Source organism: Cetorhinus maximus, chromosome 21 (genome assembly GCF_964194155.1).
Source record: "Cetorhinus maximus chromosome 21, sCetMax3.hap1.1, whole genome shotgun sequence".
In the NCBI taxonomy this organism is placed as follows: domain Eukaryota; kingdom Metazoa; phylum Chordata; class Chondrichthyes; order Lamniformes; family Cetorhinidae; genus Cetorhinus; species Cetorhinus maximus.
In genome coordinates this window covers 9,879,771-9,906,042 of record NC_135899.1, presented here as the reverse complement: position 1 = coordinate 9,906,042, position 26,272 = coordinate 9,879,771, and the positions used below count along the sequence as shown (strand labels likewise).

Genomic DNA, 26,272 nt, shown 5'->3' with positions numbered 1-26,272 from the left:
GGCCTATAGTCCGAGTTTGTGGGTACATCATGTCTGCCAGATGGTACAGTTTTAATGTGTAATCCATTGAAAGGTAATATACAGAAGTACATTCCTGCCAAGTGTCAGTTTTTTGTAATGGGTGCAATAAATAGCACCAATGTTTAAATTAACAAACCATAGCCAAGTCTTCAACTGACTGGGCCCTATGGTCTGGAATGTTCTAACTATACCTCATCCCAACCAGTTGATGCTGGTGTTTATGTTCCACTCGCATCGCCTCCCATCTTTTCTGATCTAAATCTATCATTGGAAACATCTATTCCCTTCTCCCTCATCTGCTTGTCTAGCTTCCCTTTAAATACCTTGTGGTAGCGAGTTCCATATTCTCACCACTCTCTTGGTAAACAAGATCCTTCTGAATTCCCTATTAGATTTCTTGGTGACTATCTTATATTGATGGCTGCTCGTTATTCTCTTCCCCGCAAGAGTCGGAGGGAGTGGTGGTGGTGAGTGTAAAAAGCTTGCACCGTTTTCAAGATCTCAATTAGTCCCCACCTTGGCCTCCTTTTCCCAAGAGAAAAGAGACCCAGCCTATCAGTCCTTTCCTGATGTGTATGTCCAGGTGTTTCTGCTTATCACCCTTGTAAGTCTGCTCTGCAACCTCTCCAGTGCCTCTATATTCTTCCTATAATCTGTTTTATAATAAATACTGCATGCATTACTCAGTGTGGTCTAACCAAGGTTTGACACAGCTTTAGTGTAACTTCACAATTCTATTCCTCTAGAAATAAAACCTAGTGCTTGGTTTGCTTTTTAACAATCTTGCTGACCTGTGGTGTAGTTTTTGATGATGATTATTGTAGTCCAGGATCCTTTTGTTTCTCTACTCCACTGAGACTTGCACCTTCCAAGGTGCCCTATTCTTCCTGCACAATGTACTGCCTCATATTTATCTGTGTTCAACTTCATTTGCTGATTAATTACCCATGCAGCTCGTTTATTAATGTTCTCTTGTAATTTGTTGCAGTGATTCATTCTGCAACTTGTCTCTTGACTCCCCATTCTCTCTTTTAGCCAATTTGTGAGGCATCTTATCGATGGTTTTCTTAAAATCCAGGTAAATTGCATCTGTACATTACCATTGTCCCTGATGCCCACTCAAAAAAATCAAGAAGGTTGGTCGAGCAAGATTTTCCCCTTTGAAATCTATTTCTAGGTTTTCTTCTATCCTTTTCTTTATTAAAGTCTCCATTATTTTTTCTACCACAGCTGACTGGTTTATAATACCCTGGACAAGTCTGCCCCCTTTCTGAAATATAGGGATTACATTGATTATCCAATGTCTTTTTCAAATGAGTTATTAAATGTGAGTAGTAATGCCCTAGCTATCTCTCTCCTATATCCTTTTCAAACATGTGAATGCATCCCATCTGCATCAAGGATTTTATCCTGAGTTTGTTTACTTTATTCCACCATCCCCAATTTTTATTTTAAATGCACTTACCTAACTACTCATCTCCAGTCAATGTCCTGTCTACCTGTTCTGTCTCCCTCGTAAATACCAGATCCAAATAATCATTTCATAATTCTGCCATCTCTGTCATAACCTGTGGCACGATCCACTCTATCCCTCAATGGTCCTATTCCCATTGCAACCATTTTTTAAATGATGTGATGTAGAATATTTTACTCGTTTGTTTTGTTTGTTGATAATTTCATAATTCCTCTTTGCCTACCTGATTGTTTTTTTTATTTCTCTCCCCATATTCCCTCTTAACATGCACTCTGCTGTCTATGATATGTCCTTCCTAACCTTTAGTTGTTCCCTTATTTCTCATCCATGGGGTCCCACTGGGGTTTAACTTGTTCTTTAAATATTGCGCATTGTTGTTTCACAGCGTTGTTTGACCGTGGAGTTGCCTATTTTATTTTCATAAGTTCTATTCTCAGCCCCTCTTTAGCAACTTTTCTCCAATTGATTAACTGGGTTTTATCCTTCTCGATCATCATCTTAAAGTGTATTTATGTTATGGTCACTGTTGCCTTGATGTTGCCCCACTACTATATTTTTTAAAAATTCATTCATGAGCTTTGGGCTTCACTGGCTGGACCAGCATTTATTGGCCATCCCTAATTGCCCTTGAGAAGGTGGTGGTGAGCTTCTTTCTTGAACCGCTGCAGTCTGTGTGGCATAGGTACACTCACAGTGCATTTAGGGAGGGAGTTCCAGGATTTTGACTCAGCGACAGTGAAGAAACGGTGATATATTTCCAACTCAGGATGGTGAATGGCTTATAGGGGAACTTCCAGGTGGTGGTGTTCCCATGTGTCTGTTGCCCTTATCCTTCCAGATTATAGCGGTCATGGGTTTGGAAGGTGCTGTTTAAGGAGGCTTGGTGAGTTCCTGGAGTGCGTCTTGTAGATGGTACACACTGCTGCTACTGTGTACCATCTACAATAGCATATCTTCCATAATTAGGCTTTTTACATATTGGATTAGAAAAGATGCCTGTACACATGGTAGGAACTCTATTCCCTAATCGCCTTTACCTGCTCCTGCTGCCCAATAATATCAGAGTAGCAGAAACTACCCCCACCTCCATGAATTTGTCTGCATATTTTCTCTTCCACCTCCCTTCCATTATAGTCGTTAGTGTGACGGATCCTGAGTATGCTCCAGGGATGTCTTGGGATGTTTTGTTAAAGGTTCTATATAAATGCAAGTTGCAAAATTTCTGTAGCCCTATTGGAGCTGTTTCAGTTTGGTAACTGTAAGCCTTCTCCTGATGTTTACTGAAATCTGCGGTCCTTATTCCACTCACCAACACGTGGCCTCAGTGTTCGGGGGTTCGGAATTGGGTTGGTGACTGAAGCGGTAGCAAGAAGTTGAACTGACACAGTGCCGTTATTGTGGAGAAACATGTCAAAGTGTGAAGACAAATGGAGGAGCAACTCTGCTGTCGGGATTAAAGGGACTGGATTTAGCGGTGCAATTGTCAGGAGTCAGTTCCTAGACTCTGCTTTCCTGGAATTGAAACTAAAGCAATTCCTGTATCAAAACATTTAAAATGTGCAATACCTGACAAGGAAATGAATAAGCACTTGGTGAAAATGATCCAAATATAAGGACAGTTAGCCTGATATCAGTATTGGGGAAAATGTCAGAATCTAATGTTTGTGATGTAGAGAGCTGTGGATGCTCACTGAGCGTATTTAGGTCATAGATTGAGAGATTGTTGGACACTAAGGGCACTGAGATATGGAGAGAGTGCCGAAATTGAGGGAGATGGTCAGCCAAGATCTTACTGAATGCCAGAGCAGGTTCAAGAGGCGAAATGGCTTCCTCCTGCTCCCATTTCTTATGTTCCTCCAGCAATATAAGGTAAGCAATCTTGGTCGTGGAGTAAAAACATCTGTACGTGGGAATCTTTTCTTTTGTGAGGGGGTTGCTGCTGTTGTAAGGTATGTATTTGTGTGCCTCAATGAGACTTTTGGTGAAAGGAATCTCTTGATATCTGGGATGTGGGCTGGAAATGATGGAATCAGTAACAGCAGGAAGTAATGGTTTGGAACGATTCTCTCGGTCATGCACTCGCCATCTATCTAATAGTTTCTAGCAAAGGACATAATTGTTTCTTTCTTTATTGGTTCACAGGACGTGGGTGTCAGTAGCTAGGCTAGCATTTCTTGCCCCTGCTGCAATAATAGTGATTCTTAATACCATGAAAAAAGGAAGACTTGCACTTATATAGTGCCTTTCTCAATCTCAGGTCGTCCCAATGTGATTTACCACCAATGATTTACTTTTGAATTGTAGAAATGGTTGTATTGTTGGCAACGCTGCAGCCAATTTGTGCACAGCAAGATCCCACAAACATTAACATGATGATGACCAGGTTATCTATTTTTTGTTTAAAGAGAAATTGTTGAGGGCTAAAGATTGTCTGACCGACTAGGGTGAACGTCCCTGCTCCTCTTCAAAGTGAGGACCCAGGATTTCTACCTCCATCTGAGGGAGCAGATGGTTTAATGTTGCACCGGAAAGACGTCATCTCCGGCTCTGCAGTACTCTCTCTGCACTGCCGCTGAATGTTGGTCTCGATTATGACTCTTGAACTTCTGGTGTGGGTCTTGAACCCACAAACCCCCTGACTCCTTTAAAAATAAAACTGGAATCCACAAAACTAGATGGGAGGAGTTGGGGCAGTTCTTGGAGCTGGTGTTGGCCTCCAGTCACGCTATGAAGAGGGTTACTTCTACCCAGAGAGTTGTTAGACTGTAGGACTCACTACCGCATGTCGTCGCTGAGGTGCATAGTATTAGATGTATTAAATATGAAGCTAGATAAGGAAGAAAGAGAAATGAAGGATATCATAGGGGGAGATGACATTAGGTTGAAATCAAACCCCCATATGGTCCAGTGGGGACGATTGGCCTATTTCTGTGCCGTAAACCATGTACGATGCCAGGGGAAATCGATGAGTAACTTGGCCAGAAGAAAATAAAACAAAATGTGTTGATTTATTTTGATTGAAGTCAACAACCTGCATTCCACAAACCAGTTAACTCCCCTAGCTGTCAATTTGATTGGAAATGTGTATTTATTTAACACCTGTACCATCCTCAGGACATCCCAAAACACTTCGCAGCCAAAGAAATACTTCTAAAACATGGTCACTGTTGTAATGGAGACAAGCACGGCATCCACTTACGCACAACAAGCTCCCACAAGCACAATGTGATAACCAGATAAGATATTTCAGTGATGTTGGTTGAGAGATGGATATTGTCCAGGAAATCGGCGAGGACTCCCTTTGCTCTTCAAGATAGTGGCCATAGGAGCTTTTGTGCTCACATGAGGGGGCAGTCAGGGCCTCGATTTTAAAGTCTCATCCAAAAGACAGCACTTCCGACAGTGCAACCCTCCCTCAGAACTGGCATTTGATTTCTCTGCTCAAGTCTCCGGAGTGGGTTTTGAAGACAACTGTTACTTGGAGGCGGGAGTGCTACCCGCTGAGCTTAGGCTGACACACATTGGTACATACGGATATTCAGCAATTCTTAATATTGAGCTTCTGTTGAAATTTTACAGGGAGCACTTGTATCTGATTTGTCAAACAAGTTAAACTTGTATCTCTGCTTTTTAATTGCTTATGCTTTTGCCTGTTATAAATTACTTCAGCACAGTGAGCTGAAGTATGTGACTTTCAATGTTCAGCCACTTGCTCAATCTATTCCTCCACACATAACCCCCACCTCAAGCTAGTTGTCCTTTAATTGGTCTTGGGAAATCATTTTTTAATTTATTCATTGATGGGATGTGGGTGTCACTGGCTATGTCAACATTTATTGCCCATCCCTAATTTCCCTTGAGAAGGTGGTGGTGAGCTGCCTTCTTGAACTGCTGCAGTCCAAGTGGTGTAGGTACACCCACAGTGCTGTTAGCAAGAGTTCCTCGGTTCAGTTCTGTAACATTTCATCCTAATAAAGTGACTTGGGAATTCAAGTCTCCCTGGCAATGTAACAATGCTCTCACCTCAACCAATCCATGTGGCAGCGAGTTCCACATTCTCACTCTCCCTGTGTCAGCAAAAACCTCCTCATATTGGAGCAAAGATGACACTGCAAAGGTTTCCAATATCAGTCTTTTGTTCTGAGCCACCGTCAGTGGGAAGGATCCATTGAGCACAGAGACATGTGTTATGGAATGAAGCAAAATGAAAAGCTGGAAATGCTCGGCAAGTGAGGTGGCATCTGTGGAGGATAAGTGTTCTGATAAAGTCATTTCGATGTGAAATGTGAACATTGTTTCACTCCACAGATGCTGCCAGGCCTGCTGCGTATTTCCAGCATTTTTAATTTTAATTTTTATATCCTTTTTCTATGCTGGGGAGGTGGTGGCGTAGTGATGTCAATGGACTAGCATTCCTGAGGCCAAGGATAATGCCCTTGGAACAAGGGTTCAAATCTCCACCATGGCAAATGCTGGAAATTAAATTCAATTAATATTTCTGGAATTAAAAATGGGTCTCGACCATTAACCCATTGACGATTGTTGTAAAAGCCCATCTGGTTCACCATTTAGGGAAGGAAATCTGCCACCCTTACCCGGTCTGCCCAACGTGTGACTCCAGATGTGGTTGACTCTTAAATGCCCTCTGAAGTAGCGATGGGTAATAAATGCTGGCCCGGCCAGTGATGCCCACATGAACAAATTTTTAAAAAAGAAGAAATTGACAGAGCTGTCCCACAGAGTATTCAACCAACAGTCTGAATAATCATACTCATGGAATCATATCTTACAGATAACGTCCCAGGCACCACCATCACCAATTCTCGGTATATCCGGTCCCACCAGCAGAACGGACCCAACAGAAGCGGAGGTATAGTGATATGCAGTCAGGAGGGAGTTGCCCACGGATCCACAGCATTGACTCGGGACACCATGAAGTCTCATGGCATCAAGTCAAACATGGGCAAGGAAGCCACCTATTGCAAATTGAACCACCTCTGCCATGCCCACCCGCTCCACAAACGTCAGCTGATGAATTATTATTCCTCCAGAAGTGCTGAGTGGATGATCCATCTTAGCCCAGAATCACAGGTGCCAGTCTTCAGCCCGTTCGATTCACTCCAGGTGATATCAAGAAGCAGCTGAAGACACTGGAACTGCAAAGTTAATGGGCCCTGACAGCATTCAATTGTACTGAAGCCTTGTGCTCTAGAACTAGCCGGGCCCCGAGCCAAGCTTTTTGAGTACACCAGCAACACCGACGTTTAGCCGTCAATGTGGAAAAGTGCCCATGTATGTCCTGTCCACAAAAAGCAAAACAAATCTAACCCAGCCAATTACCACCACATCAGTCTGACCTCGATCATCAGCAATGTGATGGAAGTGGCCGTTGACAGTGCTACCATGCTGTTCTTGCTTAGCAATAACCTGTTCACTGATTCTGAACTAGGGTTCCTCCAAGGCCACTTAGCCTCTGACGTCATTACAGCCTCAGTCCAAACATGGACAAAAGAGCTCCAGAGGTGAGATGAGAGTAACTGCCTTTGACATCAAGGAAACATTTGCCCGAGTGTGGCATCAAGGAGCCCTAACAAAACTGGAGTTAATGGGATCGGAGGGAAAACTCCCCACTGGTTGGAGTCTATCTATCTGTCTCTGCCTTAAAAATATTCAATGACCCCGCTTCCAGCGCCTTCTCTGGCAGTGTTCCAAAGCTCAGAACTCTCCCAGAGAAAAAAATTCTCCTCGTAGCTATCCTATAAGGGCGACCCCTAAATTGAAAATAGCGCCCCTTATTCTGGACTCATCCACAAGAGGAAACATCCTTGTTGAGGCCATTCAGAATCTTATGCAGTTCAATCAAATCACCCCTCACTCTTCTAAACTCCAGTGGAAACAAGTCCAGCCTATCCTCTTAAGACAATACACTCATTTCAGATATCAATCTAGTAATCCTCCTCTGAACTGCCTCAAACGCATTTACATCCTTCCTCAAATAAGGAGATCACAAATGCAAACAATATTCGAGGTGTGGTCTCACCAATGCCCTGTTTCACTGAAGCAAAACATCCTTACTTTTATGTTCAATTCCTTCCATAATAAAGAATAACATTCCATTAGCCATCTTGATTGCATACTAACCTTTTTGTGTCACATGCACTAGAACACCTAGATCCCTCTGTACCTTGGAATTCTGCAGTCATTCTCCATTAAAGTAACACTTTTTTATTCTTCCTGCCAAAGTGAACAACGTCACATTTTTCCACATCATATTCCATCTGCCAGATTTTTTGCCCACTCGCTCAACCTATCTATATCCTTCTGCCAACCCTAAACCTAAGGTTATGTACTCTTCACGACATACTTTCCTACCTTGCTTTGTGTCATCTGCAAAGTTAGTTACCATGCCTTCACTCTGCCCATCTAAGTCATTGATGTAAATTGTAAAAAGTGAAGGCCCCAGCACAAACCTCTGCAGGTGTCCATTCGTCACTGAAGAAGGGTCATACCGACTCAAAACGTTAACTTTGTTTTTCTCTCTCCAGAGATACATTTTCTGTTTTTGTTCCATTTGTCACATCCTGCCAATCAGATAAAGACCCCTTTTAAGCATGCTCTCTGATTTTTGTCAGCCAGCTAACCTTCTATCCATGCTAACATGTTCACTCCAAACTTCTCCTCACTAACATCTGGAGACTTGTACCAAACTTGGAAGAGCTGTCCTGCAGACAAATCAAGCAGCAGTTGACAGATTTAATCTCATCCAATCGGACCGAGGAGCCATAACCCACAGGAACAATCTCTACTTTATCTCCACCTTAAGCTGCCAATGGTTCCTAAAAAAAAAAAAGCCCTGATGGCTGCCTACCAAATAACCATGAAATTACTGTCAAAATTTGATACTGAGCTACAGAAAAAGATTTTTCCCCAATATCTGAAAGCTTTGTCAATGACTAGTATATGAGGAGGATCTTAAAGGAAGAGACAGAGGCCAGGAGGCTTTGGAGGAGGTTACAGGGATGAGGAAGAGCGAGGTCAGGGAGGGTGATTGAACACGAGGATGAGAATTTTAAAATCGATGTGCTGCGGGACCTGGATATATAATCACACACAAGTTCACATCTCAGGCGCACCCAAACCGTGCACCCATCACATCTACAGACAAACATTTAGAAAACATTGAAACTATGAGACCCGTTAATACAACCACGTCGATTTCACTGTGTTTCAAGGTGAACCCTGTGTACTTGATCAACAAAAAAAATTCAAAAGTGGAATCACAGGCAAGTCGGCAAGAAATAAGGAAGTAGAAAAAAGGGCTGAGGGAGCGCGCTGAAGTAGCACTAGAACAAGGAATGTTCCACATATCCCACAAATCGCAGGCATAACTGGGAGTCATGTCGGTTTCCAAACAACGCTTTTATTTGAAGGAAGTGAGTTGAGTTCGAGGAGAAGTTGTTCAATGTGAGAACAAGTTCAGCCAGGGGGAGAAGGGCGGTGATGGATGGAGTTATGATCAAAACCTGAAACTGTTTCTTTCTCCACAGTCGATGACTGACTGGCAGCAAATTCCCAGAATTTTCAGTTTTAATTTCAGATTTCCAACACTCACAGTATTTTTTGTAAAACTGAAGATACCTGAGATTCTACTGTGTATCACTGAAAACAGCAGAATCACCCACGGAATGTAAGGAAGTCAAGAAACTAAATAACCCGTTCCCTGTATGATCAAAAGTGTTAGAAGAATGCTGGATCTCTCACTTCAAACTTTAATTTCTCACTTTGACTGTGATTTGATGAATATCGCGTCACCTTGAGAAATATTAACCAGTCTTCTTGATCTTTGGATATCTGTAACTCTGAGATTCCGTGATGAATAGAATCCACATTCTCCTGAATCTCTCGAAGGTTTTTCTCCATTGTTTCTAGAATCCTCCCTTCTTCTTCCCTGAGATCTCTGAGTAAACGCTGCTCTTTTTTATTGAGAATCTGGTGCATTCCAATGAACTCGGATGTGACGTGGTCTGCTGACTGCTCAACTGTTCCTACCAAATGAAATGTGAAACATAATTAATGTCCTGCGATGAACGGAACAAAACTAACCGGGAATCCAGAAAATCAGCACAGGGAGACCTTACCCTAACTTCAGATATCATCTCATTCTGTTTCATTATAATTTACACAACAGCTGATTTCTTCTCTGTGAGAAATTCTAAGGAGAATTTCAGCCGATACTCGGACTGGGAAAGAGAATCACAGAATGAAAGTGTTTTTTAAAACATGAGTGAAAGACTAGACCAAGTGAATCTGTTGTTTATTGTACCTTGTAGATCTCAACAGCTTTGGGAGGGGGTGAAAGAGGAGGAGGCGTTGCATTATTAGTTAAGGAGTCTGTTACTGCAGTAAGGAGGGATGATATCTTGGAGGGTGCATCAAATGAAACTTTGTGGGTAGAGCATAGGAATAAAAAAGGGGCAACCACATTATTAGGTGTTTATTATAGACCCCCAGATAGCCAGTGGGGAATTGAGGAGCAAATATGTGCACCATTTGTGGAGGTGTGTAAAAGCAATAGCAATAGGGTAATTATAATAGGTGATTTCAACTTTCCCAACATTAATTGGGATAGACATAGTGTTAAGGGCTTGGATGGAGTGGATTTCTTGAAATGTGTACAGGGGAACATTTTAGATCAATATGTAGAGGGTCCAACAAGGGATGGTGCATTGCTGGACCTAATTCTGGGGAATGAAGCCGGACAGGTGGCTGAGGTGGTGGTGTGGGAGCATTTCGGTGATAGCGACCACAAAATGGCACAGTTTAAGTTTGTTATGGACAAAGAAATCGACAAGTTGCAACAAAATGTTTTGGATTGGGGGAGAGTGGATTTTAGTAAAATAAGGCAAGCTAGATTGGGAACAGTTACTTGTGGGGAAATCTACAGAGGAACAGTGGGTGGTGTTCAAAAACGAAATGGGAAGGGTACAGGCTCAACATGTTCCCTCTAGGGTGATAGGAAGCAGTAACAACCCCAGAGAACCATGGATGACCACTGATATTCAGGTAACGATGAGAAGGAAAAGAGAGGCTTTTAGGTACAAGGGAAGCAAATCAGCAGAGGCATTAGTGGAGTACAGACAGTGCAGAGTGGAATTTAAGAAAGCAATTAGGAGAGCAAAGAGGGGATATGAGAAAGCTGTGGCTGGTAAAAGTAGGGAAAATCCCAAGATATTCTATAAGCATATCAATGGGAAGAGGATAACCTGGGAAAGAGTCGGGCCCATAAGCGACCAAGGGGGCAATCTATGGGTGGAGCCAGAGGATATCGCTAGAGTGTTGAATGAATACTTCACGTCCGTCTTCACCAAGAGAATGAGGATGAAGGTATTGAACTCGGAGAGAGAGACTGCGAGGTTCTTAAGCAAATTGTTATAGGGTATTGGAGGTGTTGGCAGGCTTAAAATGGACAAATCTCCAGGTCTGGATGATTTGTGTCCCAGACTGCTGAGAGAGGCAAAGGAGGAGATCGCAGGGGCTTTGACCCAAATTTTTAATTCCTCTCTGGCCACAGGGGAGGCGCCAGTGGACTGGAGAACAGCTAATGTGGTTCCACTTTTTCAGAAGGATTGTAGAGATAAGCCAGGGAACTTCAGGCCAGTGAGTCACATGTCAATGGTAGGGAAACTATTGGAGAAATTTCTGAAGGAGATTATTTATCTCCACTTGGAGAGGCAAGGTTTGATCAGGGATAGTCAGCATGGCTTTGTCAGAAGGAGGTCATGACTAACAAATTTGATAGAATTTTTTGAGGTGGTGACCAGGTGTGTAGATGAGGGTTGTGCAGTTGATGTTGTTTATATGGATTTCAGCAAAGCCTTTGACAAGGTCCCACATGGGAGACTTTTCAAGAAGGGAAATGCACATGGGATACAGGGTAATTTGGTAAGGTGGATTCAAAATTGGCTTAGTTGTAGGAGGCAGAGGGTGATGACAGAAGGATGCTTTAGTGACTGGAAGCCAGTCATCACAGGGTTCGTGCTCGGTCCCCAATTATTTGTCATTTATATAAACGACATAGATGACTATATGGGGGGTCGGATTAGTAAGTTTGCGGATGACACAAAGATTGGCCGGGTGGTTAACAGTGAGGTTGAGTGTCTTGGGCTACAGGAAGATATAGACGGGATAGTCAAATGGGCAGATATGTTGCAGATGGAATTTAACCCTGAAAAGTGTGAGATGATACACTTTGGAAGGAGTAATTTGACAAGGAAGTATTCAATGAACGGCATGGCACTAGGAAGTTCTGAGGAACAAAGGGACCTTGGCGTGTGTGACCATAGATCTCTGGAGGCGGACGGACATGTGAGTGGGGTGCTGAAAAAGGCATATGGGACACTTGCCTTTATCAATCGAGGCATAGATTACAAAAGTAGGGAGGTCATGTTGGAGTTGTATAGAACCTTGGTGAGGCCACAACTGGAGTACTGTGTGCAATTCTGGTCGCCACATTATAGGAAGGATGTGATTGCACTGGAGGGGGTGCGGCGGAGATTCACCAGGATGTTGCCTGGGATGAAACATTTAAGTTATGAAGAGAGGTTGGATAGACTTGGGTTGTTTTTGTTGGAGCAGAGAAGACTGAGGGACGACCTGATCGAGGTGCACAAGATTGAGGAGCATGGACAGGGTGGATAGGGAGCAGCTGTTCCCCTTAGTTGAAGAGTCAGTCACAAGGAGGCATAAATTCAAGGTGAGAGGCAGGAGGTTTGCGGGGGGGATGTGAAGAATAACTTCTTTACCCAGAGGGTGGTGACGGTCTGGAATGCACTGCCTGGGAGGGTGGTGGAGGCGGGTTGCCTCACATCCTTTAAAAAGTACCTGGATGAGCACTTGGCACGTCATAACATTCAAGGCTCCGGGCAAAGTGCTGGCAAATGGGATTAGGTGGATCAAGTGTTTCTCATGTGTCGGTGCAGACTCGATGGGCTGAAGGGCCTCTTCTGCACTGAGATTCTGTGATTCATTGATCAGCAGGAGACAGTGCGACTCGTGATTGTGTTGAGACCAAACGCAGACTGGGTGACCGCTTTGCAGAACACCTTCGGTCTGTCCACAAGAATGACCCAGACCTCCCTGTCGCTTGCCATTTTAACACTCCACCCTGCTCTATTGCCCACATGTCTGTCCTTGGCTTGTTGCATTGTTCCAGTGAAGCTCAATGCAAACTGGAGGAACAGCACCTCATCTTTCGACTAGGCACTTTACAGTCTTCCGGACTGAATATTGAGTTCAACAACTTTAGATCTTGAACTCCCTCCTCCATCCCCAACCCCTTTTCCGTTTCTTCCCCCTCCCTTCTGTTTTTTCCAATAATTTATATAGATTTTTCCTTTCCCACCTATTTCCATTATTTTAAAATCTATATCCTTTATGCCCTTTTAGTCTTATTTCACCCCACCCCCACTAGAGCTATCTGTACCTTGCTTGTCCTGCTATCCATTCTTAATTAGCACATTCTTTTAGATAATATCACCACCTTCAACACCTCTTTGTTCATTTGTCTGTGACATCTTTTGGTTATTTGCTCCTATCACTGCTTGCTTGTCCCTACAACCACCACACCCCCGCACTTCTCCCCCCACCTTAAACCAGCTTATATTTCACCCCTCTCCTATTTTTACTTAGTTCTGTTGAAGGGTCATGAGGACTCGAAACGTCAACTTTGTTCTTCTCCGCCGATGCTGCCAGACCTGCTGAGTTTTTCCAGGTATTTCTGTTTTTGTTTTGGATTTCCAGCATCCGCAGTTTTTTGTTTTTTTCTCTGTGCTTAATTGACTGCCACTACTCTTCAAGAAATGCCTACCTTGAAGAAGCTTTGTTCTACTCTCCGACAGGATTTTCGAATCTCTCTCTTGCCTTGTCCACCTTCATTGCTTTCCATTTCTCTCCTGGTGTTTGACAAGATGTTTACTAAAACCCGCTTTCACAGCCATATTTCCTCTCTCAGTGACAGTCTCCGTCTCTGGCTTATCCCACGTGGATTTCAACTGAAATTCCATCCCTCATGTTTCGAACCCACCCAGGATTACAGGTATCTCCGGGACATACAACGTTTCTCGGACTCCTGTTCCCGTCGCATTCTGAGATCCACACTCAGTGCCATGCGCCGCCAGATGAACACACTTGACCTCCCCCTCCAGCAGCACCGCCGCACCCTTTTTCAAAGCTGCACGTGCCCCCAGTTTCATTTTATTCTTCGTCTCATCCGACGCCTCAACAATAAACTTTTTCTCTTTCTCTCAAGTGCTAAGGAACGCAAGCTCCAACAACTCATCGACGCCAGCACCCATCTAGGACCCTCTATGCCTGCCTGTCCCTCCGTCTCCACCCCATCTTGCAATCCCAGCCCCGGCCGTGTATTCACTATACCCCCTGACCTTCCCCTCTCTGATGGTGAACATTCAGTGCTCAGCAAAGGACTTCGTTTCATACCCTTACGCCCTCATCTCAATGAATTTCGGGCTCGGCACGATGCTGAACTCTTCTTCCGCCGCCTTTGTCTCCGTGCTCACTTCTTTGGACATGAGTCCTCTCCCCGTTCAACAGATCCTTTTACCCTCCTCCAATATTCTCCCTCTACCTGGACCCCTCCCTCTGGATTCTTACCTTCTCTTGATCTTTTCATTGAGAACTGTCGGCGTGACATTAGTCGTCTCAATTTCTCTGCTCCTCTCACCCATTCTAACCTGTCTCTCTCTGAACTTACTGCACTCCGTTCTCTCAGGTCCAACCCTAACATTGTCATCAAACCCGCTTACAAGGGTGATGCTGTTGTTGTCTGCGCACTGACTTCTACCTCGCGGAGGCTGAGCGTCAACTTGCAGACACTTCCTCCTACCTCTCCCTGGACCATGACCCCACCACTGAACATCAAGCCATTGTTTCCAGGACTGTCACTGACCTCATCTCCTCTGGAGATCTTCCTCCCACAGCTTCCAACCTTATAGTCGCCCAACCTCGGACGGCCTGCTTCTACCTCCTACCGAAAATCCATAAACAGGACTGTCCCAGCAGACCGATCGTGTCAGCCTGTTCCTGCCGCATGGAATTCATTTCTCGTTATCTTGACTCCCTTCTCTCTCCCCTTCTCCAGTCCCTTCCCACCTACATCTGTGATTCCTCTGACACCTTACGTCACATCAACAATTTCCAGTTTCCTGGCCCCAACCGCCGCCTCTTCACCATGGACGTCCAATTCCTCTACACCTCCATCCCCCACCAGGATGGTCTGAGGGCTCTCAGCTTCTTCCTCGAACAGAGACCCAAACAATCCCCATCCACCACTACTCTCCTCCGTCTGGCTGAACTTGTTCTCACACTGAACAATTTCTCCTTTAACTCCTCTCACTTCCTCCAAATAAAAGGTGTGGCTATGGGTACCCGCATGGGCCCCAGCTATGCCTGTCTCTTTATGGGGTATGTGGAACATTCCTTGTTCCAGTCCTACTCCGGCCCCCTCCCACAACTCTTTCTCCATTACATCGATGATTACTTCTGTGCTGCTTCATGCTCTCGTCGGGACCTGGAAAAATTTATTAATTTTGCTTCCAATCTCCACCCCTCCATCATTTTCACATGGTCCACCTCTGACACTTCCCTTCCCTTCCTTGACCTCTCTGTCTCAATTTCTGGTGATAGACTGTCCACCAATATCCATTACAAGCCTACTGACTCCCACAGCTACCTCGACTACAGCTCCTCACACCCCGCTTCCTGTAAGGACTCCATCCCATTCTCTCAGTTCCTTCGCCTCCGTCGCATCTGTTCTGATGAACCTTCAAGAACAGTTCCTCTGACATGTCCTCCTCCTTCCTTAACCGAGGTTTTCCACCCATGGTGGTTGACAGGGCCCTCAACCGGGTCCAGCCCATCTCCCGCGCATCTGCCCTCATGCCTTCTCCTCCCTCCCAGAAACATGATAGGGTCCTCCTTGTCCTCACTTATCACCCCACCAGCCTCCGCATTCAAAGGATCATCCTCCACCATTTCCGCCAACTCCAGCATGATGCCACCACCAAACACATCTTCCCTTCACCCCCCCGGCGGCATTCCGTAGGGATCGTTCCCTCCGTGACACCCTGGTCCACTCCTCCATCACCCCTTACTCCTCAACCTCCACCTACGGCACCTCCCCATGCATACGTCAAATATGCACCACCTGCCCCTTCACTTCCTCTCTCCTCACCGTCCAAGGGCCCAAACACTCCTTTCAAGTGAAGCAGCATTTCACTTGCATTTCCCCCAACTTAGTCTACTGCATTCGTTGCTCCCAATGCGGTTTCCTCTACATTGGAGAGACCAAACGCAGACTGGGCGACCGCTTTGCAGAACACCTTCGGTCTGTCCGCAAGAATGACCCAGACCTCCCTGTCGCTTGCCATTTTGACACTTCACCCTGCTCTCTTGCCCACATGTCTGTCCTTGGCTTGCTGCATTGTTCCAGTGAAGCTCAACGCAAACTGGAGGAACAGCAGCTCATCTTTCAACTAGGCACTGTACAGCCTTCTGGACTGAATATTGAGTTCAACAACTTTAGATCTTGAACTCCCTCCTCCATCCCCACCCCCTTTTCAGTTTCTTCCCCCTCTTTGTTTTTTCCAATAATTTATATAGATTTTTCTTTTCCCACCTATTTCCATTATTTTTCAATCTATACCCTTTATGCCCTTTTAGTCTTATTTCACCCCACCCACACTAGAGCTATCTGTACCTTGCTTGTCCTGCTATCCATTCTTAACTCGCACATTCTTTTAGATAATATCACCACCTTCAACACTTCTTTGTTCATTTGTCTGTGACATCTTTTGGTTATTTGCTCCTATCACTGCTTGTTTGTCCCTACAACCACTCCCCCACCCCCCCCCTCCTCCACTTTAAACCAGCTTATATTTCACCCCTCTCCTATTTTTACTTAGTTCTGTTGAAGGGTCTTGAGGACTCGAAACGTCAACTTTGTTCTTCTCCGCCGATGCTGCCAGACCTGCGAGTTTTTCCAGATATTTCTGTTTTTGTTTCGTGATTCTGTTGGTTTCTCCCAGCAGGACACATCTTGTCAGTTTCACAAAACAGCTTCAGTTCTTCCCGATGATCCTCACGTTTAATTTCCTTGTCCCGTCCAGACTTAATTTTCCAGCTTTCTTGGTCTGACTCGCCATGGTGCCCAGTTCCAATCTTTCCAGTCAGGGGAAACATCCTTCCAGCGGCTACCCTTCAGCATTTTAAGAACCTTTAACATTTCGACGAGGTAAACTTACATTCTTCTCATCCATACGGATTATATGCTAGGTTCACCCAACCTCTCATCTTGGTACAATTCCCCCCAGAAATTAGTTTTGTGAAATTTCGTTGCATTCCCTGTATTACAAACATATCCTAGGATAGTTAAGGAGACCAAACCTACACAGTACAGAAGTTGCCAACTCACCAAGGCCCTGTAGAATTGTAGTGAGACTTGTTCACTCTTATGCTCCGATCCCTTTATAATAGAGCGAAAGGCAGGAGTTCACAGTGAGCTGAGTCAACGATTTAAAAAAAATAACGAAATGTTTTAGGTGGAAAATAAGCGCCTCATTATGACATTTTTTGTACGTGTCTCCGGGGTCCTCTGTGGAGTGTAAGGCAGTCCGTAGAGAGAGTTGACTGTCACATAATTTGCTCCGCTGTTAATCCCATTGCGATATTCGCTGGAGTACCAGACAAACCAGGAGTGCAGCAGATTGGAATTGACTTGTCCAAGCCAGAGGTTTGACACCAATACTGACAGTGATCCTGTCTATTTCCTGAGTTTTCCAATCACTTCGCCCCACCACTATTGAATTTAAGTCGTTCTGTTGGAACTTACACCGCCTTGACGTCAATTATATTTGTTTACGTTTATGCTCCTTAGCCAGCACTTTTCAAACCCATGGCCACTACCATCTAGAAGGACATGGGCAGCAGAAGCATGGGAACACCACCATCTGGAAGCTCCCCTCCGAGCCACCCACCATCGTGATTTGAAAATAAATCGCCGTCCTTTCACTGGCTGGGCCAGTGGCTGGAACTCCCTCCCTCACTGCACTGTGGGTGTACCTACACCTCAGGAACTGCAGCAGCTCAAGAAGCAGCTGACCACCACCTTCTCAAGGACAAATAGGGATGGGCAATAATTGTTTGCCTAGCCAGCGACGCCCACATACCGTAAATGATTTTTTTTAAACAAATGTAGCTGAACCCAAAGCCAGGTAAATGCTAGAAGTATTTACCAAATCTTACACATTAATGGAAAATCATTACATAACTGTGGGTTTTAGCTGTGCTTTTCCAGTTAATCTTTCCCAATGATGCTCGTGGATGGTATAAGCAAAGAATGGATAAAAGCAAAATACTGCGGATGCTGGAAATCCAAAACAAAAATAGCTGGAAAAACTCAGCAGGTCTGACAGCATCTGTGGAGAGGAAGACAGAGTTAACATTTCGAATCCATATGACTTCATCAGAACGAAGTACTAGACCGGACTCGAAACGTTAACTCTGTCTTTCTCTCCACACATGCTGTCAGACCTGCTGAGTTTTTCCAGCCATTTTTGTAACCAACGAATGGAATTGAATGAAATCAACTTGGAGAAGCTGGGATCGATTAGATCCCAATAGAACAATACATAGGAATCACTGTATGATCCAGCACAGAAGGAGGACATTCGGGGCATCGTTCCTGTGAACTTTCAACAACAGTCACCACTTCTTGGGCCGTTTCCATGGAGCACCTATATTCTGTCAGCAGGTGGCAGCGGTGCACTGTAACAATGAAAGACTTGCGATCGAACAGAGTCTCAACCCATCCCAGAAACTTACTGCACCCGCAATGAATTACTCCGAAGTACATGGACAAGCGTTACAGAGGAAAGTGCAGCAAACCATTTACACACAGTAAAATCCCACAGACTATTTTATGATAAAGATACTTAATTATAATCTTAATTAATCCTGTAAATTAAAAAAATCTGACGCTATAAAGTTACAAACACTTTGATCGCCAGTTGCAAGGTCCGTTTTATATCTGGTAAATCCTGCAGCCACTGAGCACTGAGCACAGGTGGGGGGAGTGGATGTTTCAGGTCGTGGATCCGGTGTCTATCAAACGGCTCCCTTCTTCTCAATGGAGCCAAGTTTAGTGAGTGTTAATGGAGCAGCACTTAGCCAGGCAAATGAAGAGTATACCATCACATTCTTAACACGTACATGGTGGACAGACTTTGGGAGGTGAGTTATTTGCTGCAGAATCCCCAGCCTCTGACCTGGTCTTGGAGACACGGTATTTATATGGTTCGACCAACTATGTTTCAGTTAATGACACCAGAGGGTGTTGATGGTGAGAGATTCAGCGATGACAGTGCTGCCGAATATCAAGAGGTCGTGGTTAGATTCTCTCTTGCATGACATTTGAGTGACGCGAATGCTACTTGCCACTTATCACCCCAAGTCAGAATGTTGTCCAGGTCTTGCCGCATGTAGACACAGTCTGTTTCATTACCTGAGGAGTTGTGGATGGTACTAACCACTGTGCAATCACCAGTGAACATCCCCACTTCAGACCTTATATTGGAGAGAAGTTCAATGAAACTCTCCTCCTGGTGTCTGGGAGCTATGGTGAATTTCAGCGCATTCTGATTCAAATTTCTGCGGTTGAATCCCGCCCGGTTCTCTACAGCTCCCCGCTGTTACTGCATTTACTCTGCATGATTGAAAGTTATAAATCTCACATTAGCAGACAGAATCCTTAAGAAAAATATAAAATACAGGAAGTACTCAACAGATCAGACAGAATCAATAGAGAGAGCAATAGAATTACCTTCTCAAATCGATGGTTTTTCATTAGAACTGGAATATTTAACAGAGTAAACAAGTTATCATCAAGGACAGTGTCAGGGAAAAGGGCGGGGAGGAACAACCGGAAGAGATCTATGAAATGGTGGGGTACAGGAGAGGTTAAATGTCTAAAGGTGTAACGGCATAAGAGAATGGGGAATGGGACTAGTGAAGCAGAAGCTGGTTCCAGAGCGGGTGTTAATGATTACAGCAGAATGTGAACGGCGGTTATAATCTGAAGTTCCTGAATTCAATGCTGAGGCCGAAAGGCTGTAAAGGGCAGGATGGCAACATTCCTAATTCCTGTCAGGAACAACAACACTCCATTCCCAGTGTGGCGCATAAGCGGCTTGTTGAAAGAGACACGTGTAGATATCATTTCAGAAACAAAGAAAACAGTTAACAGTGGAGCCAGTAAAAGAGGAGTAATAATTATATAAGAGCACACTTTAGATGGAAGATATGAGGTTCATAGTTGGTTTTACTGGGTTAAGTGTCCCTCTGATCCTATGCGGAGTCTAACAAGTTCCGTAGAGATAGTTTGATGTCCAACATTTCATCCCGCAGAATGAATCCCATTGCGAAATTCACCAGGTGAACCGACAAACCAGGAGTGCAGGAGATTGGAGTTGATCAGCACAAACCAGAGTCTTGATACCAAGACTGACTCCGATCTTGTTAAGTTCCTGAGTTCTCCAAACACTTGTTTCCCACCATTACTGTTTTTAAAACCCTCTGTTAGCACAACAATGCCGGATGACAATCATGTTGGTTTATACAGCGGATTTCAAAACCAGCTAAATACTGCAGCATATACCACATTAATGCAGAATCTTAATTTGTAAATATTTCCCGGATAATTGTGGATTTTAATGTGACATTCTCCAGCTAATCTTTCCCACTAACACCTGGGAACATATCACCAAACGATGGAATTGAATGAATCGACTTTGTGAATCTGGATTTGATCAGATCTAAGCCTAAGAATACATAACAATCCCAGTCTGATACAACACAGGAGACCACTCGGCCCACCGAACCTGTGAACCTTCAAAGGCCTTAGTTCCCAGTTCTTGGGTCGTTTTGAATGGTATGTAATAAAATAAAAACAAAGTTCCTGGAAAAACTCAGCAGGTCTGGCAGCATTTGTAGAGAGAGGAGAGTTAACGTTTCGAGTCCAGTATGATTCTTCTTTGGAACTGATATTCTGTCAGCAGGGGGCAGTGCTGCACCTTGTGTCAATAAAAGAGACGTTCACACACAGTCTCAATCCATCCCAGAAACTCACTGCAGCCGAAATTCATTACTCGGAAGTGCAGTAACCGCCCTTATGTAGGAAAATGAATGAGCTATATTACACCCAGCACAATCCCACAGAAAGGAAATCAGATGAATTACGAGTTAATCTGTCTTCGGTGCCGCTGGTTGAGGGAGGAATGTTGTCCAGGAAACCGGGAGAACTTTCCTGCTCCTCTTTACTGTGGGATCTGAAACACCCACTTGAGGCAGACGCGGCCTTAGTTTAATATCTCACCGGAAGGTCTCAGACTGTCGGAGGGAGACTGGAACAGGAGTGGACCGTTCAATCGCCTGAATCCCTTCCACCTTTCGATTAGATATGACTAACCTGTACCTCAACTCCATTTATCCGCCTCAATTCCGAATGTCTTGATACCCTGAAAAGTTACGGCATTCGTGAGAGGAGAGAGAATTCCACATTTCTCCGACACTTTGAGATGAAAAGTAGTTTCGAGATTTCACTCCTGAATGGCCTCGGTCAAATTTTAGCGCTGATGACAGAACTCTCCCCATGTTAATGATGGGTGAGAATATTTTCCAAAATCGATTAGAATTCCGTCAGGTGGGGAGAAATGTCTCCAATGACAGAAACTCCCCAGATTTTCCTCCCGTTGAAATGAATGTCAGTAAATTCCGCTGGGCTGTGTAAGGGGTGTTCATGTCCCCCAGGCCAGATTGTCCTTTCTGTGCCCCACACAGGAGCTGTTTAACTCCCAGACAGTGACATTAAAATCCAATGTTCATGAAACATTTTGCACTAGAATCTCAGACAATATCTCTGCAATAAAACAAAACATTTATTTCCAATCGACATTGATCTGTCCACTTCCCTCCTGCCGCCTTAACTCTATATTTTTCCAACTTTACTGAAATGTCTGTTTATAATTCTGATGTATCTCAAAACTTCATAGCCTGTGGTTTTCCTTGCTGCAGTAGCATGAGTGTCGGGGGAAACTCTTCAAGTTCAATTCCAATGGGATGCCGTTTGACCCCCTCCCATTTTCCATTGGCCTGTCCCACATCCTGTGATGCCCTTCCTCTTTATCAGAGACTGGGAGGGCAGCACTGCCTGAGACATGAATGCGCAGAGCTCAAAATCCCCGAGGCGCAGTTTGAATATCTCTGGAATTTTTTCTAATTCCGAAACGAAATCTTATTTTCTCAAACATTTACAAAGAAACTCTAAATACTTTCTGTATAAAAACATCTTGAATTTCAAGCCTCCTTGTCAATGCATTAATGCTCTCGACCTCAGCCACATCATGTGGCAGCGAGTTCCACATTGTGACCAATGGCCACATGGAGAAATTCTTCCTAATATTGGGGGAAATATGCCACTCTAAAGTCTTCTTGCGTCAGTTGAGGTGTCCCTGGGAAGGATCCATGAAGCACAGGGGCCTGTGCTACAGAGTGACCTGGGAGGAGACGCCCTCGCCAGTAAATCCACTGCTTCATGTCTCCACACTTCTTCTGCAAATAAACATTCCAGAAACAGGTGGACAAATGTCTGGATGTTAGCGGCAACTGTCAGCTGTGGCTCATTGGTAGTGTTTTTACCTCGGAGTCAGAAAGTGGTGGGATCAAGTCTCACTCCAGATGCTTCGGCACATAACCCAGACTTGTTCTCACGTTGGCTGACGCGTTTTCCAACGTGACATCAGTGACTCCTCCACTTCCTCTGCTTTAAAGCGCTTTGGGACGTCCAGCGACGGGGGCTAGTAGAACGCAAGATTTTCTTTTTAGAAAATATAAAGGAACTTGACAGGTTGAACTCTCTAAATTCTCTGGACCTATCACCCGAAATGCTTTCTTGAATTTATGATACTTTTTGCCTTAAGTGTGAGCGGCGACAATCAGTAACACAATTTAAGGATCCGGTCTCACACCTTGTTTCACCAGAGGGTTTGTAATCGGCAGCGAGTTCAGACTGCAGACAAGTGCAATGCACTCTCGATCCAGCCCAACTCCGCCTTCTCCCTCTCTCCCTCTCTCTCCACTGTCAACATTCCCTGGTGCCCAAGCCACCCTCGATAAGGTTCAATTATTCCCCTTCGTGCTCTAAATCTGCTTTTCCCATTTTAGACTGGGTGAGTTATTTTTACTCTCCCGCGTGAAAGCCGCGAGGACATAGACCATGATATATCAATAATTCCTTGAGGATTACAGTGAACGTTATAGGGAAATAGCTGAACTGAGGGTGTGCGGCAGTAACATCGAAACGGAAAGCTGTTTGAATCAGGAAGTGCTGAGTGTGAACATGGCTTCCAGAGAACAGGTCCAGAGTTTGACCGAGGAGGCAATTTGTCCCATTTGTCTTGATTTCTTCACTGATCCGGTTTCATCGGAGTGTGGACACAACTTCTGCCGCTCCTGTATCGCCCAGTGTTGGGAAAAGAAGGAGATAAACTCCTGCCCGGAATGTAGACAGGAGTTTCCGGAAAGAAACCTCAGGGTAAATCGGGCCTTAGCGAGTCTGGCAGAGAAAGCTCGAAAATTAAAGCTGGATCCGAAAGAGAAGGAAAGTAAACTTCACTGTGAGGAACATCAGGAAGAACTGAAGCTGTTTTGTGAAACTGACAAGAAATTGATCTGTTACACTTGTCGAGATTCGCGGGAACACAAATCTCACGACTTTATGCCGATTAAAGAAGCTGTTGAAATCTACAAGGTAAAAGGGAAAATATTTTCTAAGCTGATAGTTTTATCACATTTTCATGGTCTAACACTTCCATTCTGTGATTTTCTCTCCCAATCCCAGGATCAGCTGAAATCTTCCTTAGATTCTCTCACAGAGAAGAAATCGGCGGTTCTAGAAACGGAACAGAAACAGAAACGGAAGATTTCCGAAGTTAGGGTAAGGTCTCCCTGTGCTGATTTTCTGGGGTCTCGGTTAGTTTTGTTCTCTTTATCGCGGGACATTAATTATGTTTCACATTTCATTTGTTAGGAACAGTCGAGCAGTCTGCAGACCCACATCACATCCGAGTTCACTAAAATGCACCAGATTCTCACTGAGAAAGAGCAGCGTTTACACAGAGATCTCAGGGAAGAAGAGGAGAGGATTCTAGAAACAATGGAGAAAAACCTTCGAGAGATTGAGGAGAATTTAAGTTCTATTGAGGAGAACCTCTCAAAGTTTCAGAAACAGATGGAGCAAAAAGACGACTTGATATTCCTGAAGGTGAGGGAATATGTTGCCAGTCAGTTCAATGAGACTTCGCACAAAATAACTGATAACTATGAAATGTGTTGAAAAAATAAAAACTGAGTTAAACAAATTTCTGTCTGTTCTGTGCAGTTCTGTGGTCTCTCGTAATAATCGGCTTCCACATTGTCTGCAGGTTCCCGGGAATACTTGTAACCTCCCGAGAATGTGTTTTCTTGATCTTCACATTTGCTTTGTGATTATTTCCGTGTTGCAAAGTTTAATTTTCCCCTGAAACGCCCATTGTCATCCAGTTACAGTTCATGGTGTGAGTGTGTCTGGTGCGCTTTGTGAGAGTCACAGTGTCTGTGAGCGGGACTGATGTTGAATTCCAGTTTATTTTTGCCTCCACAATCTTCCTTCCATGTCAAATCTCATCTGCTCTGAGTCTGCTCGTTTCATCAGCCGCCCTGTTTATGTCCTCCTGAAATGTGTGCAGTTCTGGTTACCTCATTATAGAAAGGATGTAACTGAATTAGAGAATGTGCAGAGGAGATGTACGAGGATGCCACCAGGACTAGAAAATTGCAGCTATGAGGAAAGATTGGAAAGGCTGAGGTTGTTCTCCCTGAAACAGAAGAGGCTGAGGGGAGATTTGAGATATAGAGAATTGTGAGGGGCCTGATAGAGTGGGTGGGGAAGGGCCTATTTACTTATCAGAGAGGTCAGTGATGAGGGGGCACAGACTTAAAGTGATTCATAAAAAGATGAGAGGAGGGGATGAGGAGAGTGTTGTAGGGATCTGGAACTCACTGCCTGAAAGGGTAGTAGAGGCAGAAACCCTCAACTCAATCACAAGGCGTCTGGATGTGCACATCAAGTGCCGTAGCCTTCAGGGCGATGGACCAAATGCTGCAAAGTGGGGTTAGGCTGGGTGGCTCGTTTTTCAACCGGTGCAGACACGATGGGCCAAGTGGCCTCTTTCTGTGCCGTAAACTTTCTATGATTCTCAATATGTTACTTTGCTCCTCACTGTTCATGATTCATTTCTTTCAGGAGGAAGCTTGTTGGAAGAGCGGGTAGGACATGCTTTTACTGAAACTCTGCACAGTTTGGTAAAATAACTCAGAAAGGTGCTGTTATGAATTTCTTTTCTCGTTACCATCGCAACATTAAAGGGTCGTTCATCGGGCGACAATAACTCTGTTTATGGTTTAAGAACTAGTCTTTCATTGTGATGACATGCTTTATTTCAGATATAAAATTAGATTTCTTATAATTGGTCTATATTATTATATTAAATTACAAGATGCCATGCAGTCCCGAAGTGCTCACTTGCAGGCTGCAGACTGCTGTTAGTGTGGCTGTGACCTTCCGACTGACCTTGAGAGAGCCACACCATCCATGTTTCCATGGTGTCGACCATCCATGTCCCTGCAAGGCTCCTGACCAAACCAAGACAGTCATTTGTTAAAGAGGGAATGGGTTTTCTCTTTATTCCAGTCTAGAAGCTTGATCTGTATCCTTAACACTAGCAAGAGAGACACAGCAGAGGTGGCGGCACTGTGGTATAAAGTTTGGAGGGAGTTGCCCTTGGAATCCTTAACCCTTAACATCGACTCCGGATTCCATGAAATCTTATGGCATCAGGTCAAACATGGGCAAGAAAACCTCCTCCTGACTATGATGTACCCAACCATCCACCAACCGCCACCCCTTCACCCCGCCTCAGCTGATGAACCAATGGTCCTCCATGTTGACCAGCACTTGGAGGAAGCACTGAGAGTGACAAGGGTGCAGAATATACATTGGAGGGGCTTCAGTATCCAGTACCAAGAGTGATTCGTTAATGGAACTCCTTCCCTAACAGCACTGTGGGTGTACCTACACCACATGGACTGCAGCAGTTCAAAAAGGCAGCTCACCACCAGCTTTTCAAGGGCAATTAGGGATGGGCAAGAAATGCTGGCCTCGACAGTGATGCCCACATCCCATGAACGAATAAAAAAAGCGCCACTACTGGCTGAGCTGGCTATGTCGCGAAGGACATAGCTGCTCGACAGTGTCTCTGGCAGGTGGTGAGGGAACCAACACTAGTGAGAAACATACTTGGCCTCATTCTCACCAATCTGCCTACCTACTACATGCATCTGTCCATGACTGTATCAATAGGAGTGACCACCACATTCCTGCCTTCACATTGAGGATACTCTCACTCAAGACTGGGCAGCCATGAGGCGCTGTTGGCCATCAGCAGCAGAATTGTACTCAACCACACTGTAACCTCATGGGTCAGCATATCCTGCTCTACCACAAGCCAGGGAATTAACCCTGGTTCAATGAAGAGTGCAGGAAGGCATGTCAGGAGCAGCACCACGCATACCTAAAAATGAGGCGTCAACCTGGTGAAGCTACAACTCATG

At 44.6% G+C, this 26,272-nt stretch overlaps 1 protein-coding gene across 1 annotated transcript in view; it reads left to right on the top strand.

Moving 5' to 3' along the window:
* Positions 1-26,272, top strand: part of LOC144695511 (E3 ubiquitin-protein ligase TRIM69-like) — a 149,358-nt gene that overhangs the window by 102,701 nt on the left and 20,385 nt on the right. Inside the window, exons 6-9 of the mRNA XM_078566388.1 lie at positions 22,871-23,372; positions 23,463-23,558; positions 23,652-23,885; positions 24,906-24,928. Of these exons, the coding sequence (XP_078422514.1) occupies positions 22,871-23,372; positions 23,463-23,558; positions 23,652-23,885; positions 24,906-24,928 (855 nt within the window). The remainder of the gene's footprint in view (positions 1-22,870; positions 23,373-23,462; positions 23,559-23,651; positions 23,886-24,905; positions 24,929-26,272) is intronic.